Raw genomic sequence first — 21,222 nt, forward strand, 5'->3', positions numbered from 1 at the left:
TTCACTACTGGGTTGTATACTGTGTTTGCATTTTGAGGTCTCCTGGCTCCTCACCGCTGGCCTCTCTGCAGCTCTGTTGGTGGGGGGGGCTAACACCTGCCTGAGACCTCAGGGCCATGTCCTTCCCGCAGCGGGAAGTACCGTCTGGTGAAAGCCACAGAGGGACCCTCAGGTCACCTTCCTGAAATCTGGATTTTCATCCTGAAGTGTGCAAGTTAAAGCGCTGCTGGTCAGCCGGTGCTCCCTTCCCCGCACCTTGTAAATCTCAAGGAGTGCTTGAGAGGCTCACTGAGGAGATGAGTGCCATGCCACCTTGTCCCCCAGAGGACAGCAGGGACGCCCTGCCATGCACCCTCACCTACCACAGGAAGAGGCCAGGTGGACGCCAGAACCCGTCTCCCTGTGCCTGTTTGCACGGGATGTGGACTAGCACGGTTGGGCACGTGTCCACGTAGAGGAGGGCTGCCTGGTCCCAGATTCCACTCCGGGATGCCCCCTGCAGAGGCCTCCCAAATGAGCAGGTGTCGCCAAGTGCCGCGTTGCTTGAGCACTCGAGAGTGTGGGCTGTGTGGCAGCCTGACCCCGTGGTGGTCAGACCCCTTGGGTCTGACCCACAGGAGGCTTGAGAGACCGTGTGCTCTGTGGGCCCTGTTGGTGTGACACAAATGCCATATCCACAAGCAAAAGCCCATAAACCACAACGTGGAACTCACAGGTCCCAAACGCTCATTTGTTCAAACCTAAGCTTTATTCTGTGGGAATCCTGCGGTTTGCTTTGCTGGTTCGTTCCAACCTGGGTGTGCTCCTCTGGGGGACTTGCCCTGTAGCCTTAGGTTACAAAACAGCTCCAGAAACAGTGAAGTGGATGAAGTAGCCCAGCCCTGGCATAGTTTGGTAGAGAACGAAAAGTCACCTGGCATGGGAACATGGGATGCACAAGGACCTGATTCAAGGCATGACTGAGGCTTTTCAGAGTCCAAAAAAGCGTGTTTCCTGCCGGGTTCTCTCTGGACAGGCTGCGTGCCCTCCATGGGCCTGCTGGGCCCCAAAGGTCTCAAGTGAAGCCCTGGGGGGTGGGGGCGGGGGGAAGGGGGCAGCTGCCAAATGGTGACCAGGAGCAGGGACCCAATCCATGCCTAGAGCAATGGGGAACCTGCTAAGGACCCGGCCAGACATGGGAAGAGGCTTCCTGCTCAGGGTCAGGAATAGGCTGCCACTCTACTTCAGGACCAGAGCAGGCAGGTCTCCAGGAGTGTCCCAGGTGCAGTCTGGTCTAAGCCTTCAGGGAAGGAGAGGCAGCCGGCCCCTGGCCCCTGGCCCCCGGCCCCTCCTTGCCCTGCAGTTCATACAGGGCCTCGATCTGCCTCCGCTTCTGCTTGGCCCGGTTGATGGTGGTCCGGAAGAGCCTGCAGAAGAGGTGCACAGCCGGGGGCGAGTCATCATTGCCAGGGATGGGGTATGTGATGAGGCATGGGTTGCAGTTGGTGTCCACGATGCCCACTGTGGGAATGTGCATCTTGGCCGCGTCTCTCACAGCCACATGGGGCTCGAAGACGTTGTTGAGTGTGTGCAAGAAGATGATGAGGTCCGGCAGGCGGACCATGGAGCCCAAGAGGAGAGAGCTGTTGGTCAGCAGGCCGCCCTTGAAGTAGCGGGTGTGGGCATACTCGCCGCAGTCCTGAGCCGTGGTCTCGATCAGGTGTGAGAACTGCCGGTTGCGGCTCACGAACAAGATGATGCCTTTGCGATAGGCCACATGGGCCGTGAAATTCAATGCCAGCTGCAGGTGAACAGCCGTCTGTTCCAAGTCGATGATGTCCTGGCCCAGGCGGCTCCCAAAAATATATGGCTCCATAAACCTGCCATAGACCCCACCAAGGCTAGAGTGGGCAAAGGGCATGTGGCCAACCCCCCACCCACCAGCCACAGCCTTGGGGGCTGTGAGGCACGTGCTTCCTGGGGCTCCCCAACCCTGGGCACAATTTACAACCCCGCCACTGTGACAGCAGTGTCCAGAGACAGTCAAGCGGCAGTGAGGATAGGGTGAGGGTGCCCCAGCTCTTCTGCCCCTGCGAGCTGGGCCCCATTGCTATTCCCCTAGATGTCTTCCACCACCTCCCTCCCTGGCTTCCCAAATGTCCCTCCAAAACATCGTCAAGGCAGTTGAGCCTTATCTCAGTAACCCCGGAGACCCCTGGCCCCAGCTCACAGGACTTGCTGGTGGTGGGTCTGCCGCTGGTAGGACCCTGAGACGCAGAGGAAGAAATGTGGGATGGGGACTGAAGCGGAGTCTGAGGATAAAGCCCTGCTTCTCCCTGAGCTTCAGGGGCCTCACGTGGAACAGGATGGGGCTGCACGCATACTGATAGATGCCTTGGACTACAAGGATCCCAAGGCAGGAGTGCCCCAGGTCCCGCAGGTACCCCCACACTGGGCCCAGGGTGTCCGCTACCTGTGCCGACAGCCGGCTTTGTGTCCCAGGTGCACCCGGGCGTTGAAGAGACTTCTCACAGAAAACAACTCCTTGACATTGAAGAAATCTGAGTGCTTGAGAGGCTCACTGAGGATATTGTGGCTGACATCTGGGGCAAGGAGAGGATGCGGTGCTGTGACCCCTCGGCTCCCACTGTGGAGGGGAGCTCTATGGGGGCGGGAAGGCCTAGCAGCAGATGGTGACCGAGCCACCGGGTCCTCCCCAACACATGGGGGCTGGAGCCAGGTTCTGACCCCGGCTTTGCTCCTGGGCAGTCCCTGTCGAGTCTTCACCCAGAAAGGAGGGGCCCAGCTGGCTTCTGAGGTCCTTCTGCGACGGCCCAGCCCCCAGAGGAAGGAAGGTCCCCATCAGGAGTCCCGGGAGGGCCCTTCCAAGGAGCCAGGCCACATGTCTACCCCACCCGCCGCTGCACTCCCCGCAGGGCCGGCCTTAGCGCGGTCCTCAGATGAAGGCTGCGGGACGGCGGGGCAGCCGCTGCAGGTGCACCTGCCCCCTGCCCCCTGCCCCCTGCCCCCGGCCCGCGGGTCTGCTGCCTGCCTGCCTGCCTGCCTCCCCACCACCCCGAAGCGTCGCACTCGGGACTCCTCGTGGCAGACGACTCAGCCCCCGTGGGAGAGCCTGCCCCCCCCCCCACGGCGCGCAGGGGAGCCTGCCTTACCCGTGCTGCCCTCCGGCTCGCCGACGGCGGGGATCGCGGCGCCTGCCAAGGTCCTGCCGCCGGGCCGGGCCCGCCCCGGGGTCGCCGTCCCGAGCAGAGGCGGCCGCAGCGCCCGGGGCCAGGCACCTGCGGGGAGAGCCGGCGGTCCTTGCGGCGGTCCCTGCGGGCCCCCACCCCCACCCCCACCCCGCTCCCCGCAGGCCTCGGGGCGGCGCCCGCCCGCACCCCCCACGCCCGCCGCGGCCCCCGGGGCCCCTCCGCGCGCACTCACCCGCGCCGAGCAGTCGGGGCGCGGTCGCGGCGGGAGCCATGGCGCGGAGGACGACCCGGCGGGGACACGCTCCCGGGGCCGCGCTGCTTCCGCCCCCGCCGGCGCCCCCGCCGCAGCGCCGCCTGCCGGCCCGGAGGTGCCCCTGCGCGCCCCGCCCCGCCCCTCGGCCCGCCCCCACGGCGCGGCCCCGCCCCCACAGCGCGGCCCCGCCCCCGCCCCGCCGCTCGGGCCCGCCCCGCCCCCACAGCGCGGCCCCGCCCCCGCCCCGCCGCTCGGGCCCGCCCCGCCCCCACAGCGCGGCCCCGCCCCCGCCCCCGCCGCGCCGCTCGGGCCCGCCCCGCCTCCACAGCGCGGCCCCCGCCCCGCCGCTCGGCCCCGCCCCGCCCCCGGCCGCGCGCGCCGCGAGCCCCACTTTGGCCCGCCGCGGGCCGGGAGTCACCCGGGCGCGCCCCCCGCCCTGCCGCCGGCTCGGCCCTGCAGCCCGCACGAGTCCCGGTCCCGGGGCGCCCTCACCTCCGGCCGGCCTAGCACAACCTGCCGCTCTCCCCAGGAGCATCCCGGAGGACCAGGCGCAGGTGGAGTCCGCCCTGAGCCTCCGGGCGCCGGGCAGCCCTGCGGAGCTGGGCGTGGGCTTCCCGCTCCCCCCGCCTGAGCCCGCCCGGGGGCAAATCCGCGCTCGCCACCCCACCGCGCAGGAGCCGCCACGGTCTCCGGCCTCCCGGAGCGCGGCGCCTTCGGGGCGGGGCCGCCCGGTCAGCTGACCCGGCCGTCGCCTGGCAACGGGACGCCGCGCCGCCTCTCGCGGCCTCCCACCCGCCGCAGCGCGGGAGCCCAGGCGCATGTCGGAGGCGAGCCCCCGAGAGTGCGCGGCGGCCGAGGAGCCCCCCGCCCCCGCGGGGCCCCCGCCGAGGACCAGCGACTACTACTGCGTGGACGAGAACCTGCCCGTCAGGTTCAACAACCCGGCGTGGTTCCGGGGCTACGGGTGAGGACGGATCGGGTCAGGGGCCACCGGGCCAGCGCAGGGCCTGGAGGGGGCGGCGGGCTTCCCCAGTCCCCAGCCTGCCCTGCAGCCCAGGTCAACGGACTTGCCCGCGGTTAGCACCCAGGGAGCGAGGAAGTGCTGCCCGAAGCTGCAGACCCGCCTGCGGGGGTCCTCGGGTCACTGCAGGAGGGGCGGGGTGGCCAGGCAGCCGCACCCAGCCGCACCCTGCCCCACCCAGCCGCACGCCTCTCCAGCTGAGCGCAGTCTCTGCAGAATCGGAATCCCGCAACCCCCACCCCTCCCCGGCCCCGCAGCTGTTCTTGCAAAGCCTTAGACCCAAGTAGTAGAACACCCTCCACCACACCTGCCCTGCCCTCCCTCACCTAGTCTCCTCTGCAGGCCGGTAGACCAGATCTGTTAGTATTCTTGGTTTCCAGGAGAGACTGCTGAGGGTGGAAGCATAGCACCCCTGCCCCAGATCTGGTGGCATAAGGCACAGCTGACGTCCCAACCACAGCCTGGGCTTTAGAGACTGTAGGCATGTTTTCTGCCCAGGGCTCTGAAAGTGAAGGGACCCTCCCACCCTGGAGTGGCAGGGTGTGGAGGCTGAGCCCTGGGTCCTGACCTACCCATCACCCGGGAAATGACGGTATGTGCCAAGCCTCCACCAGGGTTGAGGTCTGCATTTGCCCTCCAGGAGTTCTTTTTTTTTTAATTTTTATTTATTTATGATAGTCACACAGGGAGAGAGAGAGAGAGAGGCAGAGACATAGGCAGAGGGAGAGGGAGAAGTAGGCTCCATGCACTGGGAGCCCGACGTGGGATTCGATTCCGGGTCTCCAGGATCGCGCCCTGGGCCAAAGGCAGGCGCCAAACCGCTGCGCCACCTATGGATCCCCCTCCAGGAGTTCTTTAGGGCTTTGGCCTCCCTTGGGAAGAGCCAGGGTGGAAGTGAGCCGAGGAGGCAGGGAGGCTCATCGTGCCTCCCGCAGGACCCCACCTTCGGAGCCTCATCACCAACCTGTGGCATTCCCAACAGAGCGCCACCAAGTGAATATTCTAAGACTACAGGCTTGGGCAGAATTGAAGTAACTGTTTCTCATCTGCCAGGACCAAGGAGCCTGTCTCCATGTACAGGACCAGTAACCAAGCTTATGGGAGCAGGGCCCCCACCGTGCATGAGATGCCGGTAAGCCAAGCTGGAAGCGCCTGTGTGTCATTGGAACGTCTCCAGGAGGAGGCTGTGACCCTGGATTTCTCATGAGGGGGCGGTGGGGAAGGGCCCAGATTTCCAACCTCAGAAAACTGGAGGTGGCACATCAAGTCCTTTCCAGACAGAGTAGAGCGGAAATGAGTAAGAGAGCAAACTTAGCGATGGAATGTGTCAAAGATGGAAAAGGTGTGTGTAGACTGGCTTGAGACGTCCCACCCCCTCTGTCATCTTAAGGCCATGAGTTTTGAGGCAGACAAGTGAACAGCTGCTTTCTTTCTGGAATAATACTTGATTTTAATGAACTTGTGGCCTAAAGAGACAGGACTGGCCAAAATCACAGGTGGCAGGAGGACAAGGCATCCTCTTGACAGACAAGGGCATCCATCCCCACGTGGCTGGATGTGGGGATCTGTGCACCTTTGGGGAATCCTCACCCCCTTCTGGAGGTTGATGTCACAGTCTGGAGCTCTAAAACCCCTTTCTGAAGCCCCCTGGTGTCTCTCTTGGGCCCAGGTGAAGGGCCAGGCTGACCAGTGTAAGCATTCCCTGGATAACTCAGGACAGCAGGGCCACCCACTTTGGGCTGATGATGCTGTTGTTTCTTCTGAAATACTCATTATTTAAAGAGATCTGGCCAAGTTGCTCATTTGCTTGTTTCACATGGGAGATACAGCCCTTGTGAGGAGATTATTTATCTAGAAAGTTTCTAAAGCATTTAAGGGTCACTCACCCAGAATCAAAATGATTCCACATTTTTCCCAGGATCAGGTATTAACATGAAAAATACCAGCGCACTCAACTCACTAACATGGGTCCAAATGTTTTACTTTTAGAAACAAGACCATTGAAAAAAAAAATGTTCCTATTTTTTTTAAATTGTGGGGGTTTGCCCCTCGCTGGTCTTAGCAGGTGATGGGCCGTGAAGCACTAGGTGCTCTGCAGGCAGGGTCGGAAGGAGGTTCTTCCTGCTGCTAATTGACGGGCTTTACCTGCAGACTCAGGTCACGATACCGAAAAGCGGGCTGCAGCTAAAGCTGTCAGTAAGCAGCAGGAAGAACCTCCTTCTGACCTACAATCTTTAAAAAAAAAAAAAAGAAAGAAAGAAATGCACTGAAGACATTTATTTTTGCCCCTGCCTCCTGCCAAGCAAAAAGAGTATCAGGTGGTCTTGACACGAGGAGAGCTGAAGAGCGGGTCACCTGTCCGGGGTAAAACACCTAGCCCTGGCCCTGTACATCAGAAATCTCAGGGTCTCCCCAATGACGCTGTGCTGCTGGTCCAATCACCACCCTGGGTGCCGGCGCACACGCGCATGGACTCAGCTGTGCTCCCCACCGCACCCTCACCTCACTAGGGCAGCGCCTCCCCACACCCCTGGGCTGGTGGGGTGTGGGCATCAGAGGCATCTTAAAGCTCTACAAGGGATTTGAGCGTGCAGTCGGGGTTTAAACCGACGGATGTGGAGTTCGTCTCTTCTTTACAGAAAAGTGTAGTTCAGAGAGGTCCAGCAACTTGCCCGGTGGCACCACTGGCAGGAGCAGAACCAGGTCTGCTTGGGGTCAGGTGTGGCAGGGTTGTCTATGCCCGTGTATGATCCTCCTGTCCGTGTAGGGTGAATGGAGGCACTGTTAGTGGTTATTGCCAGACATGAGGTATAAACGGGGATGGTCTGGGGCAAACCAGGCCATCCTGCCCACCCTGGCTTCTCTGCTTCCTAGGAACAGAGATGAAATTTTCTTACAAATTCTTATATTTCTTCCAGAAATGCCTGATGGCTGACTGCTCAGGGGCGTTCCCACGCCCTATTAATTCCAGTGTCCCTTTTTGCTTCCAGAAAGTATTTTATCCAAATTCAAGTAAGTTTTCCAGACAACTTGCAGCAGGTGGAATGTTCCGGAACAACACTTTCAATGTCTACATGGAGAAGAGCATCGTGACAGGTCCCAACAACTACATCACCTCCTATGACCGGTTCAACTTCCACCCCAGTTACAACGTCAATAGGCCATCTATCTGTGATTGAGGGGCCTCGGGATGCCAGTAGGGGTGACCTCAAGTGTGACCCCTAATCTCTCATCATTTGCCCGATTGTAAAAGTACAGACTTCACTGCTTTCTCTGGAAACATTTTTTTTTTCTCTAGATTAGAAAAATATGCAGATGGGGCTGTAATGTCCTATTTGCTCTGTTTTAAGTCTAAGATGGAAAAGATCCTCATGGCTTGACTTTCCATTAAAAACGTTGCCACATCCTGAATTCCTGACTCATTGGCAATTGGAGCAGGGCCATCCGGGGACCCAAATCTTGGCCTGATGCTAGGAATGCTTGGGTCCCCTACCCAGTGTCCTTATCGGGAGCCGGTTTATACTCGTGACAGGTTATGGAGTTCTAACGCACCCTGGCGGAAATCTGCACAAACTTGGCAAGGCCATGGCGTGGCGGGAGGCTTGGGTGCCCTGCCTGGGGCGAGAACAGGGGTTGCTTGGGGAGGGAAGACCGTCCCTTACCCACGCTGGCCAGCCTGGAGTCCCCGGGAATGTCCTGCAGGCACCGAGGGGGCTTGGCCGGGAGCCCTGGTCAGCGGTGCGGGGTTGGCAAGTGCCTCTTGTTGTTGGCGGGGGGGGGGCGGGGGGGAGGGACTTCTCCCATTGTGTGCACTTTCAGTTTTCAATAAAAAGTTCAAAAAGCAGCAGGCAGGGAATGACACACTCTTATCTCTGTAGCTCTCGATTGATGTTTGCTATGCTCTAGGGGGTCCTCAGTGAGAAAAGTTTTCCTGTACCAGAATCTTCCTCTTGGGCCTCAGTGTCCCTTCTCCCTTCCTGAGAGCAGGGCAGGTTCACCGTAGGAAGCCTGGAAAGCACTGTCCATGGGCAGCATCATCGTTACCGACCACTGATGGTAACTTGCTTACAAAAATTCTAGTCCCGTGAAAATGGCAAGAAATAAAACACCCTGCCTGGTTACTTCTTTATTAAAACCTTTTTATTTTTAATACACAAAAGTAAACACGTTGGCAACATTCCTGGTGTCCAATTTGGGATGGAAATGGTTTCCAGAGAAAATCGATACCGTTGATGAAAAGACACGAAGCGGAGCCTGATGCCAGGACCGGTGCGGCACCTTTCTTAGCTGCAAAACCAGTGGGCTCTCCAGGCGTCAGACTGGAAGGGAATTTGTACAGCCCTTTGCTAAAAATACCAAAATACGGGATCCCTGGGTGGCGCAGCGGTTTGGCGCCTGCCTTTGGCCCAGGGCGCGATCCTGGAGACCTGGGATCGAGTCCCACGTCGGGCTCCCGGTGCATGGAGCCTGCTTCTCCCTCTGCCTGTGTCTCTGCCTCTCTCTCTCTCTCTCTCTCTCTCTCTCTCTCTCTCTGTGACTATCATGAAAAAAAAAAAAAACAAAATACTGAGGATACTTCTGTGTTTAGCTTCTGTTGAAACCAAAACAAGAAATAGAGTGCCTTTTAAACCAAGTTTCTAAACTCACCAAAAAGAATGAATTCCTTCCTCGGTGGTTATGAAAGGCGGGTTAGCGACTCTGGGGAAGGACGAAGTGCCAGCTGGCCAGTGGGCTTCCCAGCGTGACCTGTGCCTCCTAAGGAGCGTGGGTGCTTTCACGCGTCCTAGCCAACACACTGCTGTCTGTGTCAGAGCTGCGAACGAGGTAAAGCTTAGACTCTGCATGTATTCTAAATAGAATCCTCTAAATAGAACAAATGTCTGGGAAGATGGAAAACAGAAGTAACTTTGATAGAACATATGTGCCCATCTTGCAGAAAGACCGGGAGTGACTCTGGCTCGAGCTCCCCATGGCCACATCCTGGCGTCGGGGTTCTGGAGCATGGGGTGGCTGTACTCCTGCTCCTGTCTGTCCACTGTGGTTCTGGACGAAGGTGACATCATCTCCTGGGGCAAGTCCCAGCCCTGCAGCCCCTGGATTGAAGCCCACCTCCGGTGGCCCAGGGAGGGGAGGGTCCGGGCATCGGGCATCAGGGCCTATGGGCCTGGCCTTGACTCTGCACACAAGTCATACAGAAACTCTGGTGATGATGAATGTCTCTTTTTTGGTACGTTTTCTGCCTGGAATCTCTACACATGGAGTGAGAAGAGTCTGTGGGTTGGTGGTCCTATGGGGGCTACAGGAGCACACCCCAAGTCAGCCTGCGACCGGGGTCGGGGTGGGGGTGCTGAGGGGCAGGAAGGACCTTTCCACTCTCTGACCTGGGTCCTGACTTCTCTTGAAGTACTTGCCGCAGTTAAAACAGTTAGCCAAGAGGCGAGTGCAGCATCTCCAGACTGTGTGGCCAGGGAGGCCTGTCTTCACCCCCGAGGAGGCCTGGCCCCGTGGGGACAATTTCTCCCACCAGAAGACTAAACCCCGAGAGGTAGGGCTTCAGAAGACTTTGCTACTTCGTCACTCGGTGTGGCTGTGGGTGGGGCGGAGGCAGCGACCTCCTCACTGGACAGGGGTTTTCACATTCGTCTGTAGACTTCTCTCCGGTAGCTTTTCACCTTTCAGTTATAGTCACTTAGAAGAAACAGTTTCAAACAGATAGGAGGTTCGTCAACACGGCGGGGAGGTGGGGGGAGGAGTATCCCTCTGTCCAGAACACAGAAGAGCAGAAGTACCAAAGATTCTGGAAATAGGGATCCCTGGGTGGCACAGCGGTTTGGCGCCTGCCTTTGGCTCAGGGCGCGATCCTGGAGACCCGGGATCCAATCCCACATCAGGCTCCCGGTGCATGGAGCCTGCTTCTCCCTCCGCCTGTGTCTCTGCCTCTCTCTCTCTCTCTGTGACTATCATAAACAAATAAAAAAAAAATTAAAAAAAAATTTAAAAAAGATTCTGGAAATAACTGCTCCCCACTGCTGGTCAGCCTCTCCTGGAGCAGACCTGGCTGTGGTTTGCAGACAGGGATGGTGGGTCCCTTAAGTAGGCCCTTAAATTAATTTGGGGGGGGGGGTTGGGAATCGAGGTGGCAATACTTACATGTTTTTATAGGAGCAGGTGCTAGTTACTTAGATTTAGGGCCTGGTTTCCTGATGCATGTGTGTCTCAGCTTGGGAAAACCTGACAATTCAGATTCTGAGCAACAGGAAGAACTAGTGACCCTTGCCTGTGGGAGAAAGACCCTTCCTCTCTAGATGTGGGTGGTGGGCATCACACATTAGCCAGCAGGGCCCTCCCTCCCCTCCCACCTCCCTTCTATTCCACCTGTGCCCATTCTTTCCAGAAAGATGCAGTGAGTCCCAGGATGACCTGAAAATCAGGCTTCTCCCCTTCTTTGCATGAAATGAATGAACTTCTGGCCCTCCCCACCACAAACCCCTCCTTCCCTGGGAAATGAGGGCGTAGCTTGGATGTGACTCATGGAAGCTCCTAATGATTACAGCTTGACTTGGTAACACATCATCCCTCCGGCGGCCCAGGTGGGTGCCTATCTGGCATCCTACGGGGGAGCTCCCAGGACACTGCCCTTTGCAGCTGCAGCGCCAGGCCCTCCTCGCTCACCCTACCACAGCCCCCTTTCCAGACAGGGTGCAGGGGCCCAGCGTGTGCCAGAGTTGACTTAGGGTGTGGGTGCAGAAGCAAGAGCTTGTTGGCAGTCCCAGGGACAGGGCTCATGCCCAGCGTGTGTGAACACAAGGCGCGTGTGAACGGCTTAGCCTGTGCTGCCCAGTAACCACGCAGAATGGAGGTGGGTGTCCCAGAGGCCGCAGGAACCCAGGAGGCAGGGAGGGGGCATGTGCAGAGGGTACTGGGTCTGGGGGAGACCCACCAGGGCAAGGGGTGCTCAGAGCTAAATGCACGAGTGGACCCTATCACCATCCCACAAAGGCCACCCCAGGGAAGACAGGCTGGGTCAGCTGATTCATGAGCAGTGCTTCATTTATTAGCATTTTAAAAACCCATTTCTTATGTACAAAACAGGCTGATTTTGATTTTCAAGTGTTAAAAGCACTCCTTAAAAAATTAAATAAAATTTAAAGCATGGATTACAGGAATTGAATTATTTTCCCTAGAAGCCAAGTGAGCTGGAAAATGCACCCCTCGAGAGCCAGGCAGGCTGAGGGCACACAGGTGCTCACTGGCATGCGGGTACAGGGGTGGATCGCTGCTAAACCCTGGGAAATTCACTTGTATGTTAGAAGACCAGCTAACCTCGGCTGGGAAGTCAGCCTGGCTCCAAGCCCATCATGCTAAATTGCTAAGATGAGTGGTAAAAGTCGGGGTCACTAATGAACATCTGCCACACAATGGCATGCCAACACTGTGACTGCTGAGTGCCCACCCCATGGGACAGGGCCCCTCCTGTCTTCACAGCGGCCACAAGCACAGAGCCTCTGGGCAGAAGGCACTGGAAGCCACGCTCTTCTCTACCCTGCAAGGCCCTGGCTTGGCTCTGATGCAACATGAGGCCCCGTGCCCTGCCCACAACCTTGTGCTGTGCAGTGTGAGCTTGCCCTGAAGAGGCCCTGGTCCCTGGAGGGTGCTGGGCCTCATCCTGGGCTCTAGAGGCGTCTGGGCACCAAAACTCGTCCAGCAGTTCTCACCTTGTGTATTCCTGCACACGGATCAGGACTGGGACGTTTAAAACATACACACTGTCTGTTAAATTTTGGAACCGTGACTGAAAATGGAGAACAGTGGCTCCAATAGAAAAGGAGCTTTATTAAGCTGTTAGAATCACGCAGGGGTTGCACAGGGCTGGACGTTAAACCCCATGGGCCGGGGCATGGACCAGACGTGCCACCGAGCCTCACTCGGCATTTCCACATGCAACTGGGGATGGCCGGCCTGTGCGCTCGCTGGCCTTTGTGCTTTGAGATGTTCTCCTATCGAGGCCACAAGTGCTGTGTCCAGAAGGCTCACTCTAGCCTTGTGGGGCCGGGGCCTTCATGTTGCAAGTGCTGTCCAGCAGCTTCCCAGAGACCTCTGCAGGCGCTTTTGTGAACCTTGGGGCGGGCGGGTGGGTGGCGACTGCTGCTTCCCAGATACTACCAGCCCTTTCCAGCAGCGATCGGCCCAAACTATCAGTCAGGGTCACTTTAACCCTGGCTGCAATGGTCAAGTGTCCACTCGTCTAACACTCACATGGACACCACGCAAAGCTGCAGGTAGGCACGCCCTACGAAATCCAACAACTGTATTTTCCAAAAATACTTTTTACAGCACTTTAAATAATTTACAAAAAAGCTACAAAAATCATATTTTCCAGGACACATCTGTTAAATAACACCATCACTCCCAGTGGATATAATATGTACAGGGCGGCACAGAGGGATTTCTGGTTTCTCTCCTGGGACGGCGAGCGTCATGCGCACACACACGGATACATGTGTGTCTATCTGCTTCCCATGAAGACAGAGCCTGTGAGTGTCCTTACGGCTGGAGGGCTTTGCCCTGGGTCCCCGGGCCACCACCATCCTCCATGGAGGTGTCACTGAGCTCGCTGGAGTCACTGCCCAAGGCCTCCCGGGCCTCATCGCCTCCACTGATAACCCTCCGCCTATACCTCAAGTCTAGAACGTCCTCCTCGGAGCCTGAGTTCCTCCTGGTGGGCAGAGCGCATGCCACCTGGGACTTGCGGCCCGGCCAGTGTCCACCCTCCTTCTTCGTAAGCAGGTGCGAGCTCCCAAACATGGGGCCGTGGCCAGCAGGGGTCTCTCTGAAGGCTGAGAAGGACGGGCCCTGCAGGGGCAGACTCAGGGGCGGGCTGAAGACAGTGGCCTGCCTGCCCCCCCAGGAGACACTCTTTCCAAAGTGGAATAACTGTGTGGACAGCAGCGAGGAAAAACCTGTGAAGGGCAGGCTTTTCTTGGGGTCCTGGCGCTCTGGCCCCTGGTCTCTCTGGCCCCCGAGGCCTCCCCTCCACGTGGCCTCTCTGCCTTCTGGGCTCAGCGCCCATGTGCTCTGCAGCCGACTCTGGTGGGCGAAGTTGGCCCACGGGAGGGCGAGGCCGGCCTGGGGGCTCCCTGGCCCATCTGCTCCCAGCTTCCGAGTCCGTGGGCCCTGGCCCTGTGTGGTCGCAGCAAAGGCCACACCAGGGCTTTCTGCCTGGGCACCCGCTTCAATTTGAGTGGGCAGGGGGCCGAGAGCACGTTCCCTGGCACACTCGGTCCCTCTTGAGCTCTGATCTTTGTGAGTGCAAACCAGTCTCCGACCAGCAGCTGACCCTTTGGCAGACAGGGCCCCTGCCCCGCTGGTGTGCCTGGCCACAGCTGCAGGGAGGCAGGCCTGCTCTGCTCGGGGGCCGCTCCTCCTGCCCGGAAGGAAGGCTCTCCCCGTGCCCCCCAGACCAATGGCCGGCTGCAGGCTGCCCCTGCCCCTCTGGCTCCGTGTGCACACACCGGGCTGAAGGGCCAGGGCAGGTGCCGGCACCTTCCGACAGGGCAGCTCCGGCCTGGGCACGCTCCCCATCCCCAGGGCGGCAGGGCCCCCTCCTGGGGCTTCTGAACTGCTTCCAGACTCCTTGGCCTTTTCAGCCAAGAACTTCCTGATCTCCAGCTCGATGCTGTCATCACTGTCCACAGAGCTGCTGTCGTCGGGCGGGGGCTGGGAGCTGGGGGCGGTGGCCTGAGGTTCACAAGCGTCCACTTCCGGGCAGAACAGATTCCCTTCGGAGACTTTTCTCCTGAGCTGGAGGGCCGGGGCTGCATCCCTGGGGCCGTCCACCCTACTTCTCTCCGTGTCTCTGCAGGAGACGCTCAAAGGCTTTTTCCCCAGGTTCTCCCTGCCGTCTCTTTTGGGCTTTGAGAGGCAGCTTTTCAACAGATGGGGGCTTCTGTCTTTCCAGTCCTTCCGGAAGCTGCCTAGTTTATCCAAGAACTGGGGCTCAGTGGTGCTGAATCTGACCTTCCTCTTACAAGCAGCCCTGGGGTCCTTCCACCTTTTCTTGAGCCTCCGCCTGGACCGCAGCAGGTCCTTGATGGCAGTGTCCAGGTCCTCGTCGCTGTCCAGCGAGCTGCTCTTGTCCTCGGAGCTCCCCCGCTCACCAGTGCTCCTGGCTGGGGCTGCCTTCCCGCGGCTGGGCCATGTGCTGCCCCTTGCATCGGGGGCACCTTGCTGGTCACTCAGCTCAAGTGGCCTGCAGGGGATGGGCTGGCCCCTGCTTTGGCCTTCCACCCTAGGCGCCTGGCCAGGCTGTGTGCTGGCTGGGCCGTGGTCCACATCCCGGGCGGCCTCCTGCACTGCCTCTCTCACTTTCTTAGGTGTGGATGGCAGCACAGTGTGGCTGCCTCCTCTGCGTTTCCTCTTGCAGCTCAGTGACAGGCCCAGCGTTTTAGAGCCGGGGACCCTGGGGCCTGGTGGTGGCGCGGGGCTCTGTGTGGATGGTGGGCAGCTCTCCGTCCGGGCCAGCCAAGCCCCCGACTGAGCCTTTAGAGCCAGGAACGTCCGGATCTCCTGCTCTATGCTGTCGCTGCTGTCCACAGAGCTGCTGTCCCCGTCGCAGCGGGAAGGCACGATCAGGGGGTAGGAGAGTGAGCTGGCAGGTGGGGGTCTCTCACTGCCCCCCACAGGGGCTGGCAGGATCGTCTTGGAAATGTCCAGGATAGCTTCAGCACACATCAGCTCGGCGGACGTGTCTGCCCGGCATGGTGGCCGTTCCAGCAGCTCGTTTTCAGTGGCTCTGGGATCCTTGGGTGGCTTGGAGGGGTGGTCAGGGTCGGGGCCACCTGGGCTGAGGTCCACAGCCTTCGGGGCCACTGGCTTCTTCCTGCCTGGTGTTTTCCTGTGGGTTTCCAGGAAGGCACTTTTTGTGGAGTGGCCTGTGCTGTGTGCAGGAAGCTCGGGCCCCTTCCCCTCCCCGAGGGGCGTCCTCTGTGGCAGGTCTCCGCCCGCCTCCTTCCTTTTCTCCAGCTGGTACAGCTGGATGGCCTCCTCAATGCCATCGTCACTGCTGGAGCCGGATGCCTTACATACCAGGGCTGTGCTCTTGGCTCGCTTTGCCCTCCGCCCGGGGCCCACACTCCTCCTGACCACACCTCTACTCTGGGCTGCTTCTGCAGGGTGGCTGGCAGTGGCGGCTGGCTTCGCGCCATCCACACTCTCTGGCTCAACGGTGGCCCTGGACCTGAGGCCTCGGGGCCGTGTGCTCACCTTTGCTAGCCTAGGAGGTTTCCGGAAGACAAAGTCCTTGTAGGCTCCCATCACATCCTGCCGATGTGCCTTGGCCGTCGGCTCTTTGCTGGATCTAAATGCCAATCTGGCCGCATTATTGCTGGGGTCAGGTTTCATGTCCATGGAAACATCACATCTTGGGGTCTCATGCTGTCTTTTCTCGTTCAGAAACTGTTCAATCTCTGCCTGGATGCTCTGCTCGAAGGAGTCGTCACTGCTAACACTAACTGGGGAGGCGGAGCCCCGGTCCTGGCCAGCTCCCATGCGGCTGCCAGGGGCGCTTCCTGAGCTGGGTGGGAGCTTCAGAGGACTCGGGGCAGTCGGGGTGCTACTCAGACGAACCTCGAGTTTGGACTGCCTGCCCCCGTCTGTGGCCCCAGGCGGCTGGGTGGCCCCACTCTTGGCCTTTAGGTACTCCTGGATCGCTTCTTCGATGTCCCGGTCCACGGAGTCATCGCTGTCTGAATCCAGCACCAAGGGGCCAAAATCTGCTGCTTGTTCCTCCCTTGAGGGCACAAAATCAGCAGTGAGACCACAGGCGGCAAATGCAGGGTTGGCGGCCAGCCTGGTGTCCCGGCCTTTCTCTGCCCTCTGGCTCCTCTGTAGGGCAAGCTCATCGCTCATGCCCAGAGCAGCCTTGTCGCTCTGGAGCGTGCTGATGACCATCTGCACTTTGGCACTCACAGAAGCTCTCGAAACACCCTCTTTCGGCTCCGAGAAGCACCCGGGAAACCTAAAGCTCCCAGGTGTGCCAAAGGCCTCCCATTTTGACTGGAGAGCAACCACAGGAGGAGCGTTCATTAGAAACATTCTAGCAGACAGGGAGGGATGTGCAGAGAGGTGATTCTTTATTTTTCTGCCTGTTTCACATCCTGCGAGGAAAGAGAGGATGTTGGTAGGATGCTACCCTGCTGGCACACACGGCCACCGAGGAACAGTGCACTGGGCTAGAGTCCAGAGGGCCAGGTCAGAGGCCGATGGCGGGTAACCTGGGGGTGCCGGGCAGGTCACTCATGCTTCCTAGGCTTCGGTGTGCTCAGCTGCAGGGGAAGCGCCGGCTGTGGAGACCGAGGAGGGAACCGCTCTGAGCCACAGGCACCGCACTTACACAGAAGCACATGCCACGGTCCCTTCCTGTCCTGTGTCCCTACTCTGGCCTTCCATCTTCTTGGTAAGAGAATCGAGGTTTTATCTACAGTGAAGGCTGTCAAGAGGTGCTGGCGAGAGATCAAGTCCAGACGTGCTTCTTCATGGGTTAAACAGAATGACTATGTGAATCTAAGCTTAGTGAGACTTCGTGGGTCATTTCACTCTTGATGCGAAAAACAAGCTCCTGAAATAAAAAGTGATATGCTATGAGCAATTAAAAAATTACTTCCTCGAACATCTTGAAGGAGTCACTTATACTAAAGCCTTTTTATTTAAAGACATCAAACGTGTATCTGTCAGGTAGTCTTACGGGCTCGTACTGCACTATCTAGCTAATTAGTAGAGAAGCTGCCCCAAACGCTGCCGTTGAGCCCTTTTTCATCCAGTGCGGTTACTCTGGCTCCCGCATCTCAGAGCAAAGGTGGCTGCACCAGCAGAGCTACTAGGCCTGTCTTGGGGACACTTTGAAGCCATGCTCGCACACAGCCTTTCCAGTAAAAGTTAGGACCACTCCTGCAGAGGGGAGCACGGCCTACACTGGAAAGAGTCACAGAACTATTCATTCCTAACCTGCTCTTCTGATCTCTCCTGACCACCTGCCTGCCCATGCACCCTCACACTGGAATGCAAAATAGCTGAGATGCAAGAGAACAGCTCCGCAGCATTTATAGGAACAGGGAAGTGGATTTCCACCCCAAAAGAGCACCATGTAAGGCACCCATACAACCCCAGTGGGTAGGCTGGAGCTAGCCTGCCTCTCTGCTTTGCTTTCAACTTGGATCCTCTTCTTGGATCCTCTTCTATCAGGAGCTTTGCTCCCGACAAGCACGTAATCTTGTATCTACATACCATAGTCCTTTCTAAGAAAGGGTGGCCAGCCAGCTAGGTACAGACATGCCCAGGCAGTTGAAACCAGCAATTAACCAGAGGGCACAACAAATTCAGAAGGAAGCCGCTTGCTATGACAGATCCGTACCCAAAGAGTGAAACTGTAATGTAAACACATTTATTGTAATTCCTTGAAATTCTCAAGACCAGTTTTAGTGGGAAGATACAGCAGTCAATGTTTGCAAAGCATTTCAGGGATTATCTCTTCATCCCACGCCCCACCCCCCTGCATCCTTTGTCCACTTCTGAAATAGACTTTTGGCTGCCAAGGTAAGGAAAATCAGAAACACCTAGTTCAGAGGCTGAAGCTTCAGCTAGTAAAGATTTTTTTATTTTTTATTTTTTTTGGGGGGGGGGCGGGGGGAGAAAGAGCATGAATTTAAGGACTTGAAATTAACATTTGGAAAATCTTAATCCTCCGGTCAAAGGCAGTTAATCACAGCTAATTCACAACTGTCCTGGGCCACAGCTCTGATGCCAGGGGCAGCGTGTGTATATCTCGCTGCCGGCCACAGCCTCTCCTGAGACATCACCCTCTGAAGAGGTTCCCAGTCACAGAGCAGTGGGTATGACGAGGGTGGGCCGGGGGGCTCCTGCATGGGTCAGGGGCCCATGCCCACCTTGTTGTGCTCATTATCTGAGCTGCCTGGGCAAAATGACAGATCGTGAGATGTTCACATCAGCCTTGGGCTGCAAAGAGTCTAAATCAAGAATGTTAACTCCTTAAGCAGCAATACGGTGTTTAAAAACAGGCCCAGGGATGAACCCAAAGGTCTAGAGTGAAGCTGCGGGAGGAAGAACTCTGGTCTCTACCAGCCATGTTCCCTGTGTTCCCCATGGGACTCCCAGTGAGCGATTTTCTGAATTGTCAAATCACCTAGTGCAAGAATGAGGTTAAAATTTCAGAGGGAATCTCCAGCGACCGCTTGTGGCTTTAAAACAATCAACTACGTAAGATGAATCATTCTGAAAAACTCCCCAAAGCTGTACTTGGAGAGAACGGTGAGCTGCAGCCAGGGGCTCTGGCTTTGTAAAACGGCCGCCCTTAGCCCCAGAGCCCGGACCAGGTGTGGAGGGTGCCTGCAAGGACAGCCAGCCCTGCACCGAAGCCAGGTGGTGCCAACACAGAGAAAGCGGCAGAGGGCACAGGGACATCTCGGTCTGGACAGCAAACCCCAGGGAGGAGAGAGCCTTGCTTATGCTAGTCACCTGGACACTCTGGCTCCCGGCAGCAAACACCCCCAAACACATCTCTCAGCTCACCAAAAGGCGGTTCAGCTCCCGTTCTTCCCTCTTGCGGCAGCTTCGCCCCTGGGTGAGGGAGGTGAGGGTCAGGGTGCCAGGCCCGATGGGGGGCCGGGAGCCCGGAGTGGGCGTGGGCCTGCGGGAGGGGAGCTCCGCGGGTCGCCGCGACCTCTCACCGGGCTGGGGGCGCGGCGGGCGAGCCCCCCCCCCCCGCCGGCCCTCTGAGCCCTGGCACCCAGCCCCCAGCCCCCAGCCCCCAGCCCCCAGCCCCGGGGCGCCCGGCCAGGTGAGCGCGAGCACCTCCCGCGGGGCGGGGCCGGCCTGCGCCCGGGTCTGCGCCGGGGATGCGCGGGGCCCCGGGCGCCGGGGGTGGGGTGGGGTGGGGTGGGGGTGGGGGTGGGGGTGGGGGCCGACGGGGCCGGCCGGGCCCGCGACCCTCCCGGAAGCCGCGGCCGGGCGGGGCGGGGCCGCCTTTCCGCCCGAGGGCAGGGCCGGCGGCGGCGCTCCGGGCGCGGGGGGGGGGACGCCAGGCCGGAAGCGCCCGCCGCGGGGCCTCACCTGCGCGCACCTGGGCCCGCCCGCGCCGCGGGCTCCGAGGGACGCGGGGCCGCCTCGGGGGCGCACCCCCACCCCGCCCCGCCCCGCCCCGGCCCCAGCCCCGGCCGGCGGCGGCCCCGGCGCTCCCCCCGCGCCTGGCCCGGCCGCGCTCGCCCCGCCCGCCGCCGCCCCCGGCCCGCCGCCCGCGCGCGCCCCGGGGAAGAGAGGGGAGGGCGGGGAGGCCGGGGAGGCCGGGGGCGGGCGCGGCCGGGGAGGCGGCGGGCGCGGGCCGGGGGCGGGGCGGGCGGGGCGGGCGGCGGCGCCCCCTCCCGGACCTACCGGCGGCCGCGCTCCGGAAGCCGTGCCCGGTGGCTGGGCATCATGGGAATGGCACGGCCGAGTTCCGGGGGAGGCGCGCGGCCCGCCGGACCCCCGCCCGCGAGCGCGCGCCCACCTGCCGGCCCCTGCGGGGCGCCCCCGCCCGCGCCCCCCGCGCCCCCCGCGCCCCGCGCCCCCCGCGGTCCCCCGCGGCCCCCGCGCCCCGCGCCCCCCGCGGTCCCCCGCGCCCCGCGCCCCCCGCGGTCCCCCGCGGCCCCCGCCCCGCGCGCCCCGCGGTCCCCCGCGCCCCCCGCGCCCCGCGCCCCCCGCGGTCCCCCGCGCCCCCCGCGCCCCGCGCCCCCCGCGGTCCCCCGCGGCCCCCGCCCCCGCGCGCCCAGGCTGGCTCGGGCCGGGGTGTCCCCGCGCCTGGGAGTTCGGGGCGCCTGACGTGGGGCCCCCGCCCGCCCTGCCGGAGGCGGGGCCGACCCCGGGGGCCCCGCCCTGTGCCCGGGGTGCCGGCGCGGGGTGGGGGGCGCGCCCGGGAGCGCGGGAAGGTGTAGGATCTTCGTGGGAAGAACAAGAAGCAGCCCGCGACCGCCGGGCCGCAGCGCCCCCAAGTCCCCCAGGGTCCCGCCGGTGCGTGCCGCCGAGCCCGCAGCCGCGCCCTCCCACCCCGCACGCCCCGGGCCGCTGCTCTGCCCCGGGGAAGCGGACCAGGCCGCCAGCCTCCTGGGCCTTTAGTTGCGGCCATTGCTTCCCGGCCTGCGCGCTCCCTCGCCCCAGAGTAAGACATCGGGAACCCAGGAGGTGAGGACAGGCCAGTCACCCTCCCAGGGAGGCGAGGCAGGTAGCAGGCAACAAGGCTCAGTCGCTGAGGATGGGGTCTGCGAGCACCTGGGCGAGCACCTGGGCGTGTGGTCCCTGGGCCTGGCCTGGGGCTGGGGTTCTGGGGGGAAGGTGGGCAGCGGGGTGCAGTGGAAGGGGTTGCACGGCTGGCTTCCTGTGCAGACCTGCAGCCGGTTCTAACATGAGCAGATACATGTAAACAGACATCCCATCCCTGTTCGGGGAGGGGAGGAGGGGAGGAGGGGAGGAGGGGAGCCAGTCTTTTGACGTCCCCCCCCACCCCCCGCACGAGGAAGTCCTGTTTCCCTCTCTTCGTTCATCTTTGCAGTTTTATGTTTCAGACGTCCCTGCTCACAGTCTGGGTGTCGCAGGTGCTGCTCGGGGGCCCTGGGCCCATGTGGCCAGAGCCTGCCTGGTGGCAGAGGCAGATGGAAAGAAGACACAGTGGGCATCTGTCTGTACATCCCCATTGGCCTCATTGGCCTCCACCC

The 21,222-nt window shown here is 60.4% G+C and overlaps 3 protein-coding genes across 8 annotated transcripts; 1 reads left to right on the forward strand and 2 right to left on the reverse strand.

Moving 5' to 3' along the window:
* Positions 1 to 729: 729 nt before the first annotated feature.
* Positions 730 to 4,264, reverse strand: MRPS2 (mitochondrial ribosomal protein S2). 2 transcript variants are annotated; one of them, XM_041727141.1, is made up of 4 exons: positions 3,937 to 4,264; positions 3,153 to 3,278; positions 2,453 to 2,582; positions 730 to 1,859 (listed from the first exon to the last, which is right to left on the reverse strand). In XM_041727141.1, the coding sequence occupies exons 1-4, from the start codon at positions 4,262 to 4,264 to the stop codon at positions 1,274 to 1,276; spliced, it is 1,170 nt and encodes a 389-aa protein (XP_041583075.1). In that variant the 3' UTR covers positions 730 to 1,273. The 2 variants fall into 2 exon arrangements, with proteins under 2 accessions (XP_041583075.1, XP_041583076.1); XM_041727142.1 differs by lacking the exon at positions 3,937 to 4,264 and adding an exon at positions 3,424 to 3,551.
* On the forward strand, positions 4,263 to 8,395 carry C12H9orf116 (chromosome 12 C9orf116 homolog). Of its 2 annotated transcripts, none has more exons than XM_041727143.1 (3): positions 4,263 to 4,408; positions 5,519 to 5,597; positions 7,456 to 8,395. In XM_041727143.1, exons 1-3 carry the CDS (start codon positions 4,263 to 4,265, stop codon positions 7,642 to 7,644), a joined length of 414 nt encoding a protein of 137 aa, XP_041583077.1. In that variant the 3' UTR covers positions 7,645 to 8,395. The 2 variants fall into 2 exon arrangements, with proteins under 2 accessions (XP_041583077.1, XP_041583078.1); XM_041727144.1 differs by having other exon boundaries at positions 7,502 to 7,558.
* A 3,102-nt stretch (positions 8,396 to 11,497) lies between these two features.
* On the reverse strand, positions 11,498 to 20,075 carry PPP1R26 (protein phosphatase 1 regulatory subunit 26). 4 transcript variants are annotated; one of them, XM_041726018.1, is made up of 3 exons: positions 19,907 to 20,075; positions 19,049 to 19,096; positions 11,498 to 17,081 (listed from the first exon to the last, which is right to left on the reverse strand). In XM_041726018.1, the coding sequence occupies exon 3, from the start codon at positions 16,556 to 16,558 to the stop codon at positions 13,010 to 13,012; it is 3,549 nt and encodes a 1,182-aa protein (XP_041581952.1). In that variant the 5' UTR covers positions 16,559 to 17,081; positions 19,049 to 19,096; positions 19,907 to 20,075; the 3' UTR covers positions 11,498 to 13,009. The 4 variants fall into 4 exon arrangements, with proteins under 4 accessions (XP_041581952.1, XP_041581954.1, XP_041581951.1 ...); XM_041726020.1 differs by having other exon boundaries at positions 18,995 to 19,096; XM_041726017.1 differs by lacking the exon at positions 19,907 to 20,075 and adding an exon at positions 19,589 to 19,746.
* Between the last annotated feature and the right edge of the window lie 1,147 nt (positions 20,076 to 21,222).

Source organism: Vulpes lagopus, chromosome 12 (genome assembly GCF_018345385.1).
Source record: "Vulpes lagopus strain Blue_001 chromosome 12, ASM1834538v1, whole genome shotgun sequence".
In the NCBI taxonomy this organism is placed as follows: Eukaryota; Metazoa; Chordata; class Mammalia; order Carnivora; family Canidae; genus Vulpes; species Vulpes lagopus.